General features: G+C 36.6%; 1 protein-coding gene across 2 annotated transcripts; it reads left to right on the top strand.

The window, feature by feature from the left end:
* The first annotated feature begins 7981 nt into the window (after positions 1 to 7981).
* LOC121727725 lies at positions 7982 to 13241 on the top strand. 2 transcript variants are annotated; one of them, XM_042115705.1, is made up of 6 exons: positions 7982 to 8167; positions 8304 to 9015; positions 10282 to 10457; positions 10600 to 10701; positions 11872 to 11991; positions 12896 to 13241. In XM_042115705.1, the coding sequence occupies exons 1-6, from the start codon at positions 8139 to 8141 to the stop codon at positions 13104 to 13106; spliced, it is 1350 nt and encodes a 449-aa protein (XP_041971639.1). In that variant the 5' UTR covers positions 7982 to 8138; the 3' UTR covers positions 13107 to 13241. The 2 variants fall into 2 exon arrangements, with proteins under 2 accessions (XP_041971639.1, XP_041971640.1); XM_042115706.1 differs by having other exon boundaries at positions 7982 to 8168; positions 8311 to 9015.
* The last annotated feature ends 4662 nt before the right edge of the window (positions 13242 to 17903 follow it).

Here is a 17903-nt window from a genome sequence, read left to right as displayed (position 1 = left end):
TTTCATCATTACGATAAAACAGTGTTGGGTATCATTAGCCTTTGCGCCTAAAATAAAAAAAAAAAGATGAAGGTAATAATATGGCTCGCGGTCTGCGCATTGGCAGCCGCTTACACCGATATCGACGATGGGATCAATGTGGAAGATCTAATCAAGGATTTGCAGACGATGAAGAGGTTCTTGGACTGCTTCCTTGACCAAGGGCCTTGCACCAAACAAACCCTCGGTACTTACTCTTGTACCTACCAGAACGGCTTAAAATTATATATATAGACTTACCGGGTACTGAGTAGAGCGGCGAGACAGTGCAAATAGACAATTTGATTGGCCGAGAGCATTGTCTCGCTATAGGCTCTACACTACTCGGTAGGTCGGATCAGTGATAACTTAGACGGGTCGTTACTGGTAAACAATGGTCAGACACGTAGTGTTAACAGCTCTGGGATTATGAAATACACAGTAGCATGGGCGTACCCAGGTAGGGCAGGGGGGGGGCGGCAGCTGCCCCTTCCCTGGAAGATAAAATAAACGTCAATTTTTCTGCGCAAAATGAAGTGTTGAAAACCAAATATCTTTTCTGTCAGATCTAAAAGTCGATTTTCATGATTTTTGTTTGAATATACTAGACCGACCATCTAATCAAAACAGGTATGCCCCCCCAATTGATGGATGGGGACAGGGCCCGATCTAAGGGGAGGCGAGCCGGGCACTTGCCCAGAGCGGTAAAATTGAGGGGCGGCAAAATGACTTATTCCTACCTTCCAACCTAGCCATTACTCAGCCATTACTCGTCCACCACCCAAGTTTAAAAATTATACCGTCCAATCTACTTTAGGTTGGATAGTGGAAATATATTTTAAGTACTTTACAGTATACTTAAATATTCCCCCATTATCCCCCAACAAAACTAGCTTATGACTTGTATGGTTTTCTGTATGTAAAGGGCGGCAAAATTTATCTTTGCCTGGAGCGGATAATTAGCTAGATCAGGCCCTGGATGGGGATAAGAATTTATAACGCCAATTTGTGAAGACAGTAACGTAACTGAAGATTAATTATTTCATGTTCAATCCGGCTTTTCTTCACTTTAAATCCCTGTTTATTTTGAAAAAAAAAACAAGGGGTTGATTTTTCAACCGATTTGAGAGCAGATCTGTCGCATGGGCGTACCGAGGGGGGGGGGGGGGGGGGGGGGGGGCAGCTGCCCCCCCCCTGGATCATGTTGACGTCCCTACAGACATATATTTTATGTAAATTATGTGCTATTCCTATCTCTAGTAGGGCAAAACCAGAGATAGATCAAATATTGGGAACGGCCGTTAGACTATCAGACACTATAATCCATTTATCATAAACTTGAGTTTCGATAATGCAGATAGAACTGCTAAACACTCAGCAGTAAAAATACTTGTTAAATTTGGAAGCCTAAAGCGCTTATTCCACTTATCCTTGCTGGGAAGTCCTGGCTAGGATCAGTGGAATAAGCGCTTACAAGATGGGCCAGCGCTGGGCGATCGAATGGCGCATGCGATGGCTATGCAATGGTCGCAACGCCTCTACATGATGGCCGCAGGCCGTGTTCAGTTGTGATTTAAACGTCGTTCAAGATGGACGTGTAATGGCTCCGCTTCAAGATGGGCCATCGTAGTTGGCCATCGCGATGGCCCAGCGTGGGGAGGACGTAGTGGCGCAGGATGGCTTATGGCGCCAGCGATGGTTGTGAGGTGGCGGCAGTGTATCGCCTCTACAAGATGGGCCAGCGTAGTTGGCCATCACGATGGCCCAGCGTGGGGAGGACGTAGTGGCGTAGGATGGCTTATGGCGCCAGCGATGGTTGTGGGATGGCGGCGGTGTCGGTTTTTCGGCCGCACATCAAAAGGAACCCAGCGACATTGATATACAAAAAACCCAAGATACACATTACACAGTCAACGTCTCAAAACCATCCGCATAAAAATATAAGCGCACAATTTTAGATTGTGCGCTTATTTCAAATAGTCTCGCGTCGCCCGCGTCATTGCAACGTCGTCAAAAATGCCGAAGTGTTCTATGCGAAACTGTAAAATATTAATAGACATTAATTCAAAAAGCACATACACATTACACCACATTACAACAGATGACAGCAAAAAGAGAGAATAAAAGACAAAAAATACATTTAAAATATAAAAAAGAGGACAATAAAGCTCATGGGTAAAAAAAAACAAAAAGTAATATAAAAATAAACAACAAAAAGAAAAAAAATTGTCGCAGGTACTTAAAATGTTTTAATGCAGTGTAATGCGAGCGCAGATGAAAAAGACCCCACTCAGGTGATAATCGCGGCATAGTACCTACACCGCGATCCCTGGTATTCTGTGAGGCCTTGTTGTCGATCGCTCGACAGATGCACACAGCTGGCGTACTCAATAAGTATAAACTAATAGGATATAAGTAATGATAATAATAATACATGTATGTATATTGTATAATGTATACTATATATAAAATGTAATATTGATATGTAAATAAAATAAATATAATTACGTCAAGAACGTTAAAAAAATCCTTTTTTATATAGGGATATCGTATTTTCGGTATGTTAAAGTATTTATTAATTTATTTTTGTGGTTCTTATAACTGAAAACACGTCGTAATAAGTGATTTGAGAACCACCATGCCTTGTCCTACCGGCGAAGTTCGGTCATAAAATTTTATTGCTTTTTGTGGACTCCTTTGTAAAAAAAAAATATAGTTTGATTACAAGTACCTATTATAGTAAAGACGAGTATTTGGCGACAGTTTTGAGTCTTACTTTATATAGTATGTGATATTTTAGTGCCCACGATAAGGCCTAGCATTTCCTACAAGCCGGATGCTCTAAAGTACGTAAAATGGGGCGAGAGAAACTCTAGTCAAATTAAGTTATACGGGGAATTTTGTAATAATAATTTAGATATATTTACTAATTATTTTTCATGTGATTGTCAAGATATTTTTAATTTTAATTGTGAACATTTACAAAGTCATTATAATAGTATTGATCGATAATATAGGCATATTATAGACGTATTACAAAACGCAGCAATTGCAAGTTCTGGTTCTTGTGAACACAGATGTGGTAAGAAAATACCAGGCTGGAACTACCACGTCAGATATAGCCACGAGAGAGCTAGGCTTTATTTTAAGTGCTGGATGGTGGCTGGCAAGCCCTCCAGCGGTACAGAATATGAAAATATGTGCAATAGTCAAATAGAATTTAAAAATAAACTTAAATGGTGTCAAAAAAATGAGGAAAGTAGTAAAATGAATATTTTAGCTTTACATAGAAAGAATAAAAATTTTGGTAAATTTTGGAACGCTGCTAAGAAACTTAATTATAAGCAAAACTTGCCTGTGTCGGTGGAGGGCTGCCAGCAACAGTCCGAGATAGCAGAATTATTCTCTCGTAAATTTAGAATAAGTCCTCAGGACGCGCAATATGTGTTCGATACTGAGATCTGTCCTAATAATGATGTCATAGAATTTACACCCGAGGATATCTCAAAGGTCATAATGAGTATGAAGCGTGGTAAATCGCCGGGGCACGATGGACTCAGTATCGAGCACATAGTGTGGGCCAGCAACAAAATTACTTGGCATTTAAGTCGATTATTTAATCTTTGTATTAAGTACTCGTACTTACCTGAAGAACTAATGTGAACGGTAGTCACTCCTATCGTAAAAAATAAAACGGGTAACCTGAGCTCTGCGTCAAACTACCGGCCGATATCTTCGGGTACGATAGTCGGCAAGATTTTAGAGAGACTGTTGCAACCGGAGCTGCTTAAAATTAGTGACGCACAGTTTGGCTTTCGGGCCGGACTCTCGACAGATGCTGCTATAGCCAGTCTGAAAAGCACCATAAACCACTACAAGTCCCGTAAGACTTCTGTTTATGCGTGCTTTCTAGACCTGAGCCGCGCTTTTGATTTGGTCAACTATGACATTTTATGGAATAAGTTGCTCAAGTCACAAGTGCCTAGGCGGGTGATTGATCTGATGAGATTCTGGTATGGAGGCTAAACTAATTTTGTGAAATGGGGTGACGCGGCCTCTAGTGTATACAGTGTGTAACAAAAATAAGTGATAATACTTTAGGGTGTGTACGTGTTCCTTGTAGAGAGTTCACTGTGAAAGTAGCAGCTCTGAAAGACGAAATTTTTTTTTCACTTTTGTATGGGGAATGTCTCGAGCGTCACGAGTTTCCCCATACAAAAGTGAAAAAATTTTTTGGTATTTCAGCGCTGCTACTTTCACAGTGAACTCTCTACAAGGAACACGTACACACCCTAAAGTATTATCACTTATTTTTGTTACACCCTGTATAGACTAGAGTGTGGAGTTCGCCAGGGGGGGGGGTCACCTCTCCGGACCTCTTCAATGTGTATGTGAACGGCCTGATCGAGGAGTTGAGTAGCACCAGAATCGGCTGCCACATAGGAAACGTTTGTTTAAATAATTTGAGCTACGCAGACGATATGGTGCTCCTAAGCCCCTCGATCAAAGGACTAAGGAGACTGCTGTCGATCTGTGAGCATTATGCGAATGCGCATGGACTAAAGTATAATGTCTCGAAAACTGAAGTCATGGTTTTCGCATCTGGTCGGGGTCCGCAGGTGGTACATAAAGTGTACTTAAATTAATGTGAGATAGGTGTTGTTAAGCAGTTCCGGTATCTAGGTAATTTGCTGACTGATCGACTGGAGGATGACGCTGACATTGAGCGAGAGCGCAGGGCTCTCGCCGTCAGAGCTAACATGATCGCTCGACGTTTTGCTAACTGCAGCAGGGATGTTAAAACGATACTTTTTAAGGCATATTGCCTTAGCATGTATACCTGCCAGCTCTGGATTACGTTTAAACAAAAGTCGATGAGCCGTATAAGAGTTCAGTATAATGATGCATACCGAACTCTTATGCGGCTCCCCCGTAGCTGCAGTGTATCGGGTATGTTTGCGGAGGCGGGAGTCCCTGACTTTTTTGCCATCATAAGATTTTGGGTGGCTGCATTTTGGCACAGACTGCGCGGCTCAGGCAATAGGATACTCGAGGCTATCTCTGACGACTACTACAATAATCTTATGTACGCGCGGTGGATCTCTGTTCACATGAACCAGAACAAAAAGTGATTTTTTTTTCTGACTGGACACCCCTATACAGCGTTAACATTATTTTACTTGTAACTTTAAAATAATATTTTACACATATCGTGTTATGGGTACTTACGCCTGACATAAAGACTTTTATTATTTTATTATTATTATTATACTAGCTGTTGCCCGCGACTCCGTCTGCGACAGTATAGTATGTATAATAACAAACATAGATACACACACACATTGTGCAGTGTGCACATTAATGAAATGATGGTATGTGCTGTACCGATATTGCCGCAGCGGCTAATGGCGGCTCTCGACATAGGCGAACGCGTTGGCCAACGCGTCTGCAGACGCGTTGGCCCAATGTGTAGAACGGGCGTTCGCGCGTTGGCCAACGTCTAAATACCTACGGCCAACGCGCGAACGCCCGTTCTACACATTGGGCCAACGCGTCTGCAGACGCGTTGGCCAACGCGTTCGACTATGTCGAGAGCCGCCATAATGGCGGCTCTCGACATAGGCGAACGCGTTGGCCCAATGTGTAGAACGGGCGTTCGCGCGTTGGCCGTAGGTATTTAGACGTTGGCCAACGCGCGAACGCCCGTTCTACACATTGGGCCAACGCGTCTGCAGACGCGTTGGCCAACGCGTTCGCCTATGTCGAGAGCCGCCATTATGCTTGCACGTCCATCTTGAACGACGTTTAGATCACAAGTCACAACTGAACACGGCCATCATGTAGAGACGTTGCGACCATTGTATAGCTATAGCTAGGGAATGCAATACCGGGATACCGGGATCCCGACATACCGGGATCCCGCATGTATTTTGCGGGACTAATCCCAGTCGAAAATTTAGCGGGACCCCGCGGGACTGGCGGGATTACAAAGAAGCGTGATTCATACGTGCTCTGCGCGCGGGGGTGCGTGAACTGGCTACAGGCAGCCCACTAAACAATTTACATTCAGTTATAATTTAATAGGTATAATAATTCACTTTAAATGACCGATTGCCATGGTTTTTGATTTGTTGGATTTGTTTCCGTCCCGAATAGCAGAATACATCTTAAAAACAATGAAAACTCGATATGTGTAATGAATACTTAATCATTTCAATATATGCTGATTTGTTTATTACATGTCAAACATTTGTTGTCCAATCCTGTCAAATAGTGTAACAACTATTTTTTTTTTGGAGCTTATGGCCTGGTTGCTGAGACCTTTAAGCCACAACTTTATTTTTTTCTGAAGACATCATGTGTGCGTTCAGAAATTTATTTTTTGTAAAATGTCTACAAAGTACTGGTACTATTATATTCGTTTGTTTTTTTAAACTCCTCGGATGTGCCTGGTTTACCACCGCACAATTTAAAACTTAAAGTTGGCTCGGTAGTCATCATGCTTAGAAATTTAAACCAACCAAAACTGTATAATGGAACGCGTTTGGTGATAAGAAAACTGATGAGCAATGTGGTTCACGCGTCGATACTTAAAGGAAAATTTAAAGATGAGGAAGTTCTTATTCCAAGGATTCCGATGATCCCAACGGATATGCCCTTTTGCCGAATTCAATTCCCGATTCGTCTTGCCTTCGCCATGACGGTCAACAAATCACAGGGCCAATCCTTGACTATTTCTATCTAGAAAATGCATGTTTTTCTCATGGTCAATTGTACCGCTGTAAACCATCCGCTTTATTTGTTCTTGCGCCTGACCAAAAAACAAAGAATGTCGTTTACCACAAAGTGCTTGAATGAAAATCCTATTATATGAATTAATCCGAGTTTTATTTTTTTTTCCCAATCTGCACAACATAGTTTTCAATCATTTTTTTCTGACATGAGTTTGAAGTACTTAATTATTATTTTTTTATTTTCTTTTATTTTTATTAACATTCCATATGTATGTTTTCATCATCATTCATCATAATAAAATACTTTTTTGTTTCTATCTATATAAATATATTATTTTATATCATTGTTTTACGTTCATCAAAGCCTAAATTAGTTCAGCTAAAAAGTAACACGACATTCATTGACTGTTAGGCGGTACGAAGTTCGCCGGGTCAGCTAGTAATAGATGAAAATAAATAGGCGTGTATTTTAGTTTTTTAACTGTTATTATAACATAAAATGTTTAGTTCTTTTTTTATATCTAAGGTATGAAGTAGGTAAGCCCTTGTAAAAAAAAAGTGACCGAGTTTATTCTTCTAGGGATTCTTCAGTCTAACGCGGGACAATGTAAAAAAAGTATAAAATCAAAAGTTTTTTTTTAATTTTTATCTTTTTATTTGCGTTAGAATAACGTTTACGTGACATACGCTGCACGTACCTACGTTCGGGCTTTTCCCGAAAAGCGGGACTGTACCTGTCCCGCACCGCACGGGACATTTAATTTTGATGAAAAAATGGGGACATCCCGCCAAAATCGGGACGTCTGGCAACGCTGATTAGTATAGTCTATATAACGATTTATTTTAAAAGTTTAAGTCCACCCTGCGGGATCCCGCAAATACTGGGATCCAGCGGGATTTATTTATTTATTTATTTATTAAACATTCTTACAACTATCATTACAGACTAATATCCAATTGTTGATTGATTGTGATGGTTCAATCCCACAAATACCGGGATAGAAATTATCTTGCAGGATTGCATTCCCTAGCTATAGCCACTGCATGCGCCATTTGATGGGCCAGCGCTGGGCCATCTTGTAGAGGCGCCAGAAGAGGAGCCAATGGGCAACGCCCTTTGCCTGTCCCGACCGGGACGAATAAAAAAAAAAATATCTTTGGTATTGTCCATGTATTGTCCGCCAGGCGCCATGTTGAAAATTTCTTGCAACTGTTTGTTTTGGAAAATTTCAATTATTATTTATTTTGAAAAGTTTTATTTTACGTTATATCTAGCTCCTAATTGTCCTTTTGTAATTATAACTTTGTAGTTTCTATAGTCCACATTTGTGTTCGTTTTCCAATATTTATTACGACGCCTTTATGTAATTAAATTCGTATAAAAACATGGGGAAAAAATCAAAATCTCAGTTAAACGTAAGTTCACTTGCCTTATTTTTTATATGATAATGACCTATGATAATAATTTTGGTTTTTTTATTATTTCATTATAGTTAAATTGTAAATAATACAATATCTTAACCTAAAAGAACAAGTAATATCATCAACTCTTTTTCAGAAAATGGAAAATTCAGTTTCAAAACATACTTTAGGTTCAAGTAAAAATAGAAAGAGAAGGAAAAATAAGACAAAGAAAATAAAAAAGTTATTTGACCAACTACGGAATGAGAGTGATGTTTCAACTTCCTCGACTTCTAATATCACAGTTGTGGAGTTAGACGACACCGTAGTTGAAATGCCCAAAACTTCTATAGAAAATGATGCCAATTTAGTAGTAATTGACGATGAGGATATAGTAGAAAGTGGTACGGAAAACATTCCAATGCACTCAACACCACTCCCATGCCGAAGTAATCCAATACAGGACACACACATATCCCCTGTTAATTTAGATTTATCTAGCAACCTCAATGATGATATTATTAACTTAACGAGGGAAATTAATAGGGATTCATACCTAACTATAGATTTAACGAATGAAACTATTAATTCAACCAATGAAACGCAAATGAATACTGTAATAGATCTCATAAACAATTCCAAAGACCACAGAAGCTTAACATCTCTGGACTCTATGAGTGGGGATTCCGATGTCACCATATTGAACACGAAAAGAAAAAATAAAAATGAACTAAAAAAATTTGCAAATGGAATTGCTAAGATGAACTCCAGTGAGAGGGGAAAGCTATTGGAACTTATTGCTAATAAGATATTCAATGGTTGTAATACTCTCAGTCTGAATGGCAGCACAAATAGTCGTAAGGTAAATTTGAATAGTTTTTAATTATACTATGAAGCTGTTAAAGATGCCATGTGCATTCACAAAAATTTTGTATGTTTTACATGGCGTATAATTATGTATTTTTAACCTTTAACTATGGACACGCGGTCTCACAGACCGCTCATACCCTGCAAGAATCACATCTACCCTACTTCCTCTTAAGCTTCACTCTTGCAGCGCTTAGTAGCTTCAGTTTTAGTCGGGAAATGTATTCTGAAGTAAAAAAAAATCGACGCCGACTGCAAGTTTGCAAAGTTATTTCAGTTTGAACTTCGAGTGCGGTCTGTGAGACCCTATGTCCTTGCTTCCCATACAAAGAATTATGTTTGTGTTTTCGGTAGTGAGCAATCAATATCTAAATAAAATGTCTCAAAATAACTTCCGCTTATGTTTTTTAGTAAAATTCTTTGTTGTAATACATAAAAAAACTTGTAATCGGTCAAACGATTGGAATATTGCACTGAAAATGTTCTAAGGAACAAATTTTGGTCTAGGAAAGCTAATATTTAGGTAACAAATTTTTTACAGCAAAAACTAATTGGATCTGTCTAGATAACTAAAATAAATTATAACCACAATATATTTAGTTATATTTAAGCTATAATTACGTTTGTAGTGGCCTTTACCATGTGAAATGACTGCTAATAATTTTGTCAAAATTTTTATTTTATATGTTCAGAAGTTTAAATTCCAATTATCATATTTAATATGGCTTATATTAATAGAAAATTAAGGCAAAAAGTTTTGAAACCTATGTGTCTTATATAAAAATGTCATTTTTTCGACACAGGTGAATGAAAGTCTTAAAAGTGACCTTTTTGCTTAAAATGCTTCATTTTACAATATAATTTAGTATTTTAGGATATTTAACTCATACATTTCCCTAAATCAATTGTCTGTTAAGGCATATAAGCAAAAATAATACAAAAAAATATTTCAATTACCTAAAAAAACAGATGAAAATACGAGCGGTCTGTCAGACCCCATGTCCATAAGTATGTTACAACTTTTAGATGTCCATAGTTAAAGATTAATCTCCAATAAAAACAATAATGTTATATAAATTTCATTTTTCTTTCCCTGACAAGTATATTATAGCAAATTACAAGTTTTGTGTCAGGAATAAATTCTTAACTTTTATGGCATACTGTAAAACACATTAATTAACATTCTGATTTCTGATCCTTTGTTTTTAAATAAATCAAGTTATTATTTGTCTTAAAAAAATCAAAAATTTTCTGTTAATAGAATGGAGTAATCGGGGCCACAAATAAAGTAGAAGATGTCTACATAAAAGAAGTCATACTCGGCAAACCAGCCTCTAGAAATAGCATAGGTAGCAATATTTACAACCCAGAGAAGGATGCTAGTAACAAAACTGGTCCAAGAATGATTGTGATAGACGGCAGCAATGTAGCAATGCAGTAAGTATTTTTATAGTCAATTTTTTTAAATAAATTTATTCAACTCCAAGAGGGCCTATTATTAATTTCTTTAAACTAATTCTTGATTATATAATTATGTGATCAAAGAATTAATAGTGATCCTATTTTTTTCTTATTCTAGACACACAAAAGGCAGAATATTTTCAGTCAAAGGCCTCAAAATTTGTATAGATTACTTTTTGCAGAGAGGCCATGTTGTCAAAGCATTTGTGCCACACTTTAGGTAAGTATCCATATGTCCATACCAGTTAGGTATACTCAACCTGCGGCGCGCCAGAGATTGGCCCGTAAAGCAATGATTTCAAACAACAATATTTTGTTACCCCCAAATATTGGTTGTGGCCTGCAGGCTGCAACATCAAGACTAAGCCCGGCCGCACATTGTCCGAAATTTCTGATCAGAAACAGTTGAACGTCCGCGCTGTCTCTTACATTTTGTACTGAGCTGACTGAGCTCGAACTGGCCGGAAGGATTTTTCGGATAGTGTGCGGGGTGGCGGTCCGGCGAAATTCAACTGTTTCTGATCAGAATTCGGACAATGTGCGGTGGCAAAACTACTTAAGTGATTAGAAGCGTATCTAAATATAATATATTATGTTACGCTCAAAGACCGAAAACACTCAGTGAGCGGAAAAATAGCTCACAACGCGTTGTGGTCACAACTCACAGTGAAACAGCCGCGACGCGAAATTCGCGTTGTGGCTCTAATGAAAACGGCCACGATGCGTTCTATCAATCACAAAAGGAAGGAAATTCGTGTTGTGGCTGATATGTTATTTGTTTTTAGGGTTCCCTACCCAAAGGGTAAAAACGGGACCCTATTACTGAGACTTCGATGTCTGTCCGTCTGTCTCCAGGCTGTAACTCAAGAACGGTAATAGCTAGAGAATTGAAATTTTAATAGATTATGTATTTCTGTTGCTGCTATATAACAACAAATATTAAAAACAAAATAAATTTAATATTTAAGGGGGGGCTCCCATAAAACAAATGTGATTTTTTTTACATTTTTTGCTCAGTATCAACAGGTCACCTGAAATGGTCACAAAATACTCAGTTTTATTTATACTTTAAAATTGATAGTTAAATTTTAAATTAATTTAAAATTAAATTAATTAAGGGGGGACCCATACAAAAAGTACTACTTCTTAAGCATACATACAATGTGAATGAAATGGACCAACATTTTGTAACAATGAGAATAAAAAATTCGTGAGATTTGCCTTGCTTGTGCCTTGTGGATGCTTGCCAAGCCTCGGCAAGCATAGAAAAGTAGCATCCAACGTAAGTTTAGATGAGATTTGACTGGACCCCCTCGCCAACTTAAAACACCTTACGTAATTTGTGGACGCCCCCTATTAAATAAAAAATCTTTTGATGTGGTAATTCCAGATGTAAATATGGCAAGAGCACCGATGGTAAGCTGTTGGACAGCCTGGAGAGGCAGGGTCACGTGGTATACACGCCGTCCAGGGAGGTCCAGGGTAGGATGATCACGTCGTATGACGACAGGTATGTTTGTAGCAAGTAAAACAGTAAGGGTAGTTCATACCGAATTGAGAGAAACAGCGATGCCTAAGGCCTCAGTCACGAAACCAGCGGGCAGCAGACAATGTATAGATTTATATGGACAGGCCCCGAAAACCGCGGCGTAGTAGACGTCTTATCCATATAAATCTAATATAATAGATATTTTTATATCTTTAAACGAGCAATTCTTGTATATATAATTGGAATCTCGGAATCGGCTCTAACGATTTTCATGAAATTTAGTATATGGGGGGTTTTGGGGGCGATAAATCGATCTAGCTAGGAATCATTTTTAGAAAATGTCATTTTCATCGAATACCGAGCAAAGCTCGGTCAAATAGCTAGTATCTATTATATTCTATTGTCATGCGCCGCACCGCTCCCGCCCCGCTGCCCACTGGTTACTAGACCTAAAAGCGATATTATAGACATTATAGTAATGGCTGTGTTGGTGCGTGAATGACATTGTTATGCATGGAGCGAGATAATGAAATATAGCAATGATAAAATTCCTAATTTAGTCATATTCAAAATAATACTTGGATGACACACGTAAAACATTCTTAAAGGCCGGCAGCTCCCTGCAGCTCTTCTAATGTTGCGAGTGTCTATGGACGACAGTAGTTGCCATCAGGTGACCCGTTTACTCGTTTGCCCCCTTATTTTATATGAAAAACAAGTGTTTTTTTTTTCTGATATTGCGCCGTTACTTTTCATAATGGCCATGCACATCATGAAATATCGATTTTTTCAATGTGTGCTGCTCACTGCGTCTAGGTATCAAACACGTGTTTTTTGCCCCTATATTATTATAGGTTATTATTATTATTATTATTTTCGAAAAGTTAAAGTGGCAATGTTAAATCTCAGACCTTTCTTTTTTCAGATACATAATACAGTGTGCTGCAGAATTTGACGGTGTGATCGTGTCCGGGGACAATTACCGGGATCTCATGAACGAGAATCCAAGATGGAGGTTCATCATAGAGAACCGTCTTTTACCGTTCACATGGGTTGGGGATATGATAATGTTCCCAAAAGATCCCCTCGGACGGAACGGTCCAACATTACATGATTTTCTAAAACACCCTGGATAATACTTGTAAGGTTTTTTTTTATATTTTAAGGTTCAAAAAGAAATTGTTGATTATGTAAATATATTGTTGTTTATTTGTACAGGATGTGACATAACTAAGTGATAATACTTAGTTATGTCATAGTAAGTACTTAAGTAAATAGTAAGTAGACTGACATAACTAATGCTACTTTCACAGTGAACTCTCAGTACAAGGACACATACTCACCCTAAAGTATTATCACTTAGTTTTGTTACATCCTGTATGAGTTTGAATAGATTTTTATAGATTGAAATTAAGGGTAAAAATGCTCAATATTTTGAAGTCTGGATTTTATTTAAAATATATTTTAATTTTTTATTTTCTGTGGTAACTACTAAATGTTACGATATTCTAAAACCCCATATTCTAAGTTATATTATAATTAAACATTTCATTGATTCAGTAGGTTCCATCTTATAAACCTAATTTGTATAAATATTAATTTATACAAATTGGTTTAAAAAAATATTTAAAAAAGTTAAATTGAGACAATTATGTTATTTTTTGTTTGAATATTGTTCGTCTATTTCAATTATTATGTACCTTTGTAATGTGATCTAACATCTAAAAGATATGATGGTAGAAATACTCCTGTCATTATTTTTATATAAATTTATTGTAAAACTGTAGTAAGTGTGTTGTGTAAGTTTGTAAGGAACTTTATATTTTGGTGTAATATTACGAATAATAAAAAAAATATTATTCGTAGATGTAATATAATATTATGGTTTTTACAAATGCCTCTTAACCCATCAATCCCCAAGCGGCACCCGGCTGTCGCATAACGATTGAAAATCTATTGTGTCTGCGATTCCCACGATCGATATATTAAAATAATGAATTTAGAGTTTGGTTTCTGTTCAATAATGTTGAAATTATAGGTCTACCAGGATCTGATGGCAGATTTTCAAAAAAAAAAATCCTTGATCATTGGATTTTTTTATATATTTGCATGTTTGATGTTTCACACACAGAATTCAGAATTAGCCGCTATAAGGAAAAAAGGAAAAAAAAAAATGTTTTATTCCAATTACCCCCGTATTGCTATACGTCATATACTCGGCGCGGCGAACCTTGATCCCTATGACACTGACAGTTAATAACATTGTAGTGGCGTCAGCATTAATTTAGGGTCATATTGGAGGCGTCTAAAAATGCCATTTATAAATTGTACGTAGCTTTATGCCATTACAATGATATTCCGTTGGAACTTTTAACATTCTTAACATTTACAAGAAATTATCTCAATCTGAATTTACGTGTACGTCCTGCAAAACTTACATAATCGTTAAATGTCACACGACGTAAGTTTTGCAAGACGTAAACGTAAATTCAGATTGAGATAATTTCTTGTAAATGTTAAGAATTGTTAAAAATTCTAACGGAATATCATTGTTATAGCATACACTTACGTAAAATTTATAAATGTTATTTTTAGACGCCTCCAATATGATCCCAATTTAATGGTGACGCCACTACAATGTTATTAACTGTCAGTGTCATAGGGATCAAGGTTCGCCGCGCCGAGTATAGATAGCCGTCGTAGAGTCAATTTCGTTTCTCACTTTTTGCCATCAGATCCTGGTAGACCTATAGTTACCAATTTTTTTTTCAAAAAAAGTCTTAGGAACTGTTACTGATCATTCCTTAACATATTTTTATATTAAGTGTATATTGTTACCAAAGATTAGAGATCTGAAATGCTTTATTTGTATTATAAAATGTTTCAGATTGATATTCTTCCGAAAACAAGTCTATTTGTTTTTTAAATGTTTTATGGTGCCGAAAAAGTCCGTAAATTTTATAAAATTAAAAAGAATTATAAAATGATACAATATTTTATAATTATTGTTCCCTTCCCTACCCTCCCCTATTCCCTTCCCATCCCATCCTTACCCTGTTCCCTCTTAAAAGGTCGGCAACGCACCTGCAGCTCTTCTGATGCTGCGAGTGTCCATGGGCGACGGAAGTTGCTTTCCATCAGGTGACCCGTTTGCTCGTTTCCCCCTTTATTTCATTAAAAAAAAACTTTTCGTACCGACATTTTTTTTGTGATAAATGGTGAGTAATAAAGAAAAAATCAAAATATTTATGAATTTATTTTATTTCCGTAATGGATAATAAATAGTATAACTTAAGTGCGCAGACTTTGGCATTATCGTAAAAAAGCGTGTACAAAATATAATTAGCTTACAAAAATAATTAACGCTTAGCTTATCTCACTTCCTTGGTTTGCCATCGCATACTCAGTCTTAATACAAAGGCGTAACATCGTTGGGGCCAATTTATTATTTCAGAGTTGAAATGAACGCATTCAATCAAATTCCAAAGCCGATTTTTTTTATGTATTCATAATATTGTGAATTTTTCAGAAAATTAGTTAATTACGTTTATAATTTCAACATAATTTTGTCCTTGTACAAATTAAATTTTCCTATATTTTTTGGAAATTTGGTTTCACCACATAGCACTTGAAATCTTAATTTACGTTACCTTTCGTATACAAACATGTTACTTTCCTAACAACAACATTACAACCTCAACAAATCGCATTAAAAACAATAAATTGCAAATAGGTAACATAATAAATTAATATAACTTTATATACAGATATTCATGATACTTAAGACTATAATATTAATTGAAAATATGGACGTCAGCGTTTGCTTTAGCGGAAGGCAGAAATTAGACGCTCATCATCATCTCATACACATTTAACATCCTCATAGAATGTAACATTTCGAAATTTACATTAAATAGGCAACTTAAACCTTATGCTGGCACTTCACATGGCTATTTTTATTTGCTATTGGTTGTTGCATGTGACCAAATTATTGATGTATACACAAACAAGCAAATAAAGGCAAATACGGCCTTCCACACATGGACGTCAAATACCAAACTTTTACTTGATTTTGTTTACTTGCCTATTTGACTCTTTTGATGTGCGTCAAAAACCGACAAAGGTGGATACGTGTATTTGGTATTGGTCATATATTTTGTCATATAGGCGAATACGAGCCATGCGAAGTGTCACCTTTACGTGTATTACACAATCGCCTAATATATTGACAGATAGTATACATATGGAAGTTTTGTCCCTATAGTACAGTAGAACTTCGGCTAAGCCTCAGAGTAAGGCTGCGTCCACCTCAACGCGCGGGTTGGCGGCTACACCGCGAGATCATAAGCAATTGTATGTAAATGACTGCGCGACCGCGCCACTATTTGAATAAATCGTTACATACTTGTGGTCTCGCGGTGTAGCGGTCAAACCGCGCGTTCGGCCGGACGCATATAAGACCAGCCTAATGAATTAGCTAAGCCAGGGGTTCCCAAACGGTGTGCGTGTGTGGATAGGCAAGAGGGGCGCCGTGAGTCATCCACCATCATTATCCGAAACCACAAATATTATAAAATTAAATTATAATATTAATTATGTAAAGCAGGTAGTTGATTAAATATTTGTTTATTACTTACTATTTACCTGCTTAACCTAACTATAATAATTAAATGTATTTATTTATGTATCTTTAATATGTATCTAATAGCTAGGTAGAGTAGGGCGCCGTGATAAAATATTTTACGTGTAACTACACTGCAGGCTAAAAAAGATTGGGAACCCCTGAGCTAAGCTGTCACTGATTAGGCGATTGTAAATGTCCCTTTATATTCATAGCATACAAAAAGAGATTCTATATGAAATTCAATATAAAATACATACATGTTTACTAATAATAATCAAAAAATTGACCAATATTTAGATAAAGTTCGTAATTAAAGCAGCTGTGATTCCAGACGCCTTATAAAAGTAATTTAATTACTTGTTACCTAAAAATTCTACTATTTTTATTCTACTGGTTACATGCAAAAATATTAGTAAATGAGGGTTATAAAAAGTCCTACTTACGGAATAGTGCGAAGTTTCTACTAATGCATTTTAATAGTAAACAGATCGAAACATTTTTTGGAAATGGTTTTTTCACCGGGAAGTAACTTTTTGGCACTACACTATAGGAATTGGTTAACACTGCATGCATCTAAGAACGGGCGAACTCTACTACTTAAAATTGCGAAGAGTATGGTAATAGGAAACATTATTTTTTACAATATAAGAGTAGATTGACAGTTATTTTAGTAACTCCTAAAATTATGTTATTTAGAAGTTTAGCTAGAATTCTGAATTGCACATGTAATGCTGTCTCAACTTCAAGACTTTTAAAATAAAATAATATTTTTTTTACTAATGACAATATTTTAAAAGTAATCTCCAAACTCTTATTGACGATTAAAAATATTAGTGTAAGAAGTTAAACAGAAGATCCAAACAATAACAACAGCAAGAGAGGGATAATCAAATGATTTCTGCACAAAACTGTTTGTATCACCTCCCTTGCGAAAACATGATGTTGAATTTGGCAACACTGGTACATACTAAAAGAACTCGACAAAATTAAATAATAATAAATAAAACATTCCTAACAATAAAGGTCTTGGTTTGAAATTAAGAATCTTTTGATAATTATTATACTTATAAATTAAAATTAAATTATAATTATTTATCATAGTAATAAACTAATAATTACTTAAAATTACAAATACTGAATTCAATTATTATAAAATATTAAAATAACAATTATTAAATTAAAGGTAACCGACTATTGTACTAATAAATCTTTAGCACGAGAAGAGACATGTTCGAGACATTGTTAGAGCTTTACATAAAAAATAGTATGTCATTAGGAGAGGATTAACTTGTACAGCTTAAATCCAAAA

This window comes from Aricia agestis, chromosome 6 (assembly GCF_905147365.1).
Source record: "Aricia agestis chromosome 6, ilAriAges1.1, whole genome shotgun sequence".
Lineage (NCBI taxonomy): Eukaryota > Metazoa > Arthropoda > Insecta > Lepidoptera > Lycaenidae > Aricia > Aricia agestis.
The sequence above is the reverse complement of the archived record's forward strand: the minus strand, read 5'-3'. Positions and strand labels throughout refer to the sequence as shown.

Excerpts from the sequence above, each read along its gene's own strand:
- LOC121727725 (XM_042115705.1), top strand. The coding sequence starts at position 8,139 with ATGGGGAAAAAATCAAAATCTCAGTTAAA. Across the intron at positions 9,016-10,281 it reads GCAGCACAAATAGTCGTAAG|AATGGAGTAATCGGGGCCAC; the intron begins GTAAATTTGAAT and ends TTCTGTTAATAG. Across the intron at positions 11,992-12,895 it reads ATCACGTCGTATGACGACAG|ATACATAATACAGTGTGCTG; the intron begins GTATGTTTGTAG and ends TTCTTTTTTCAG.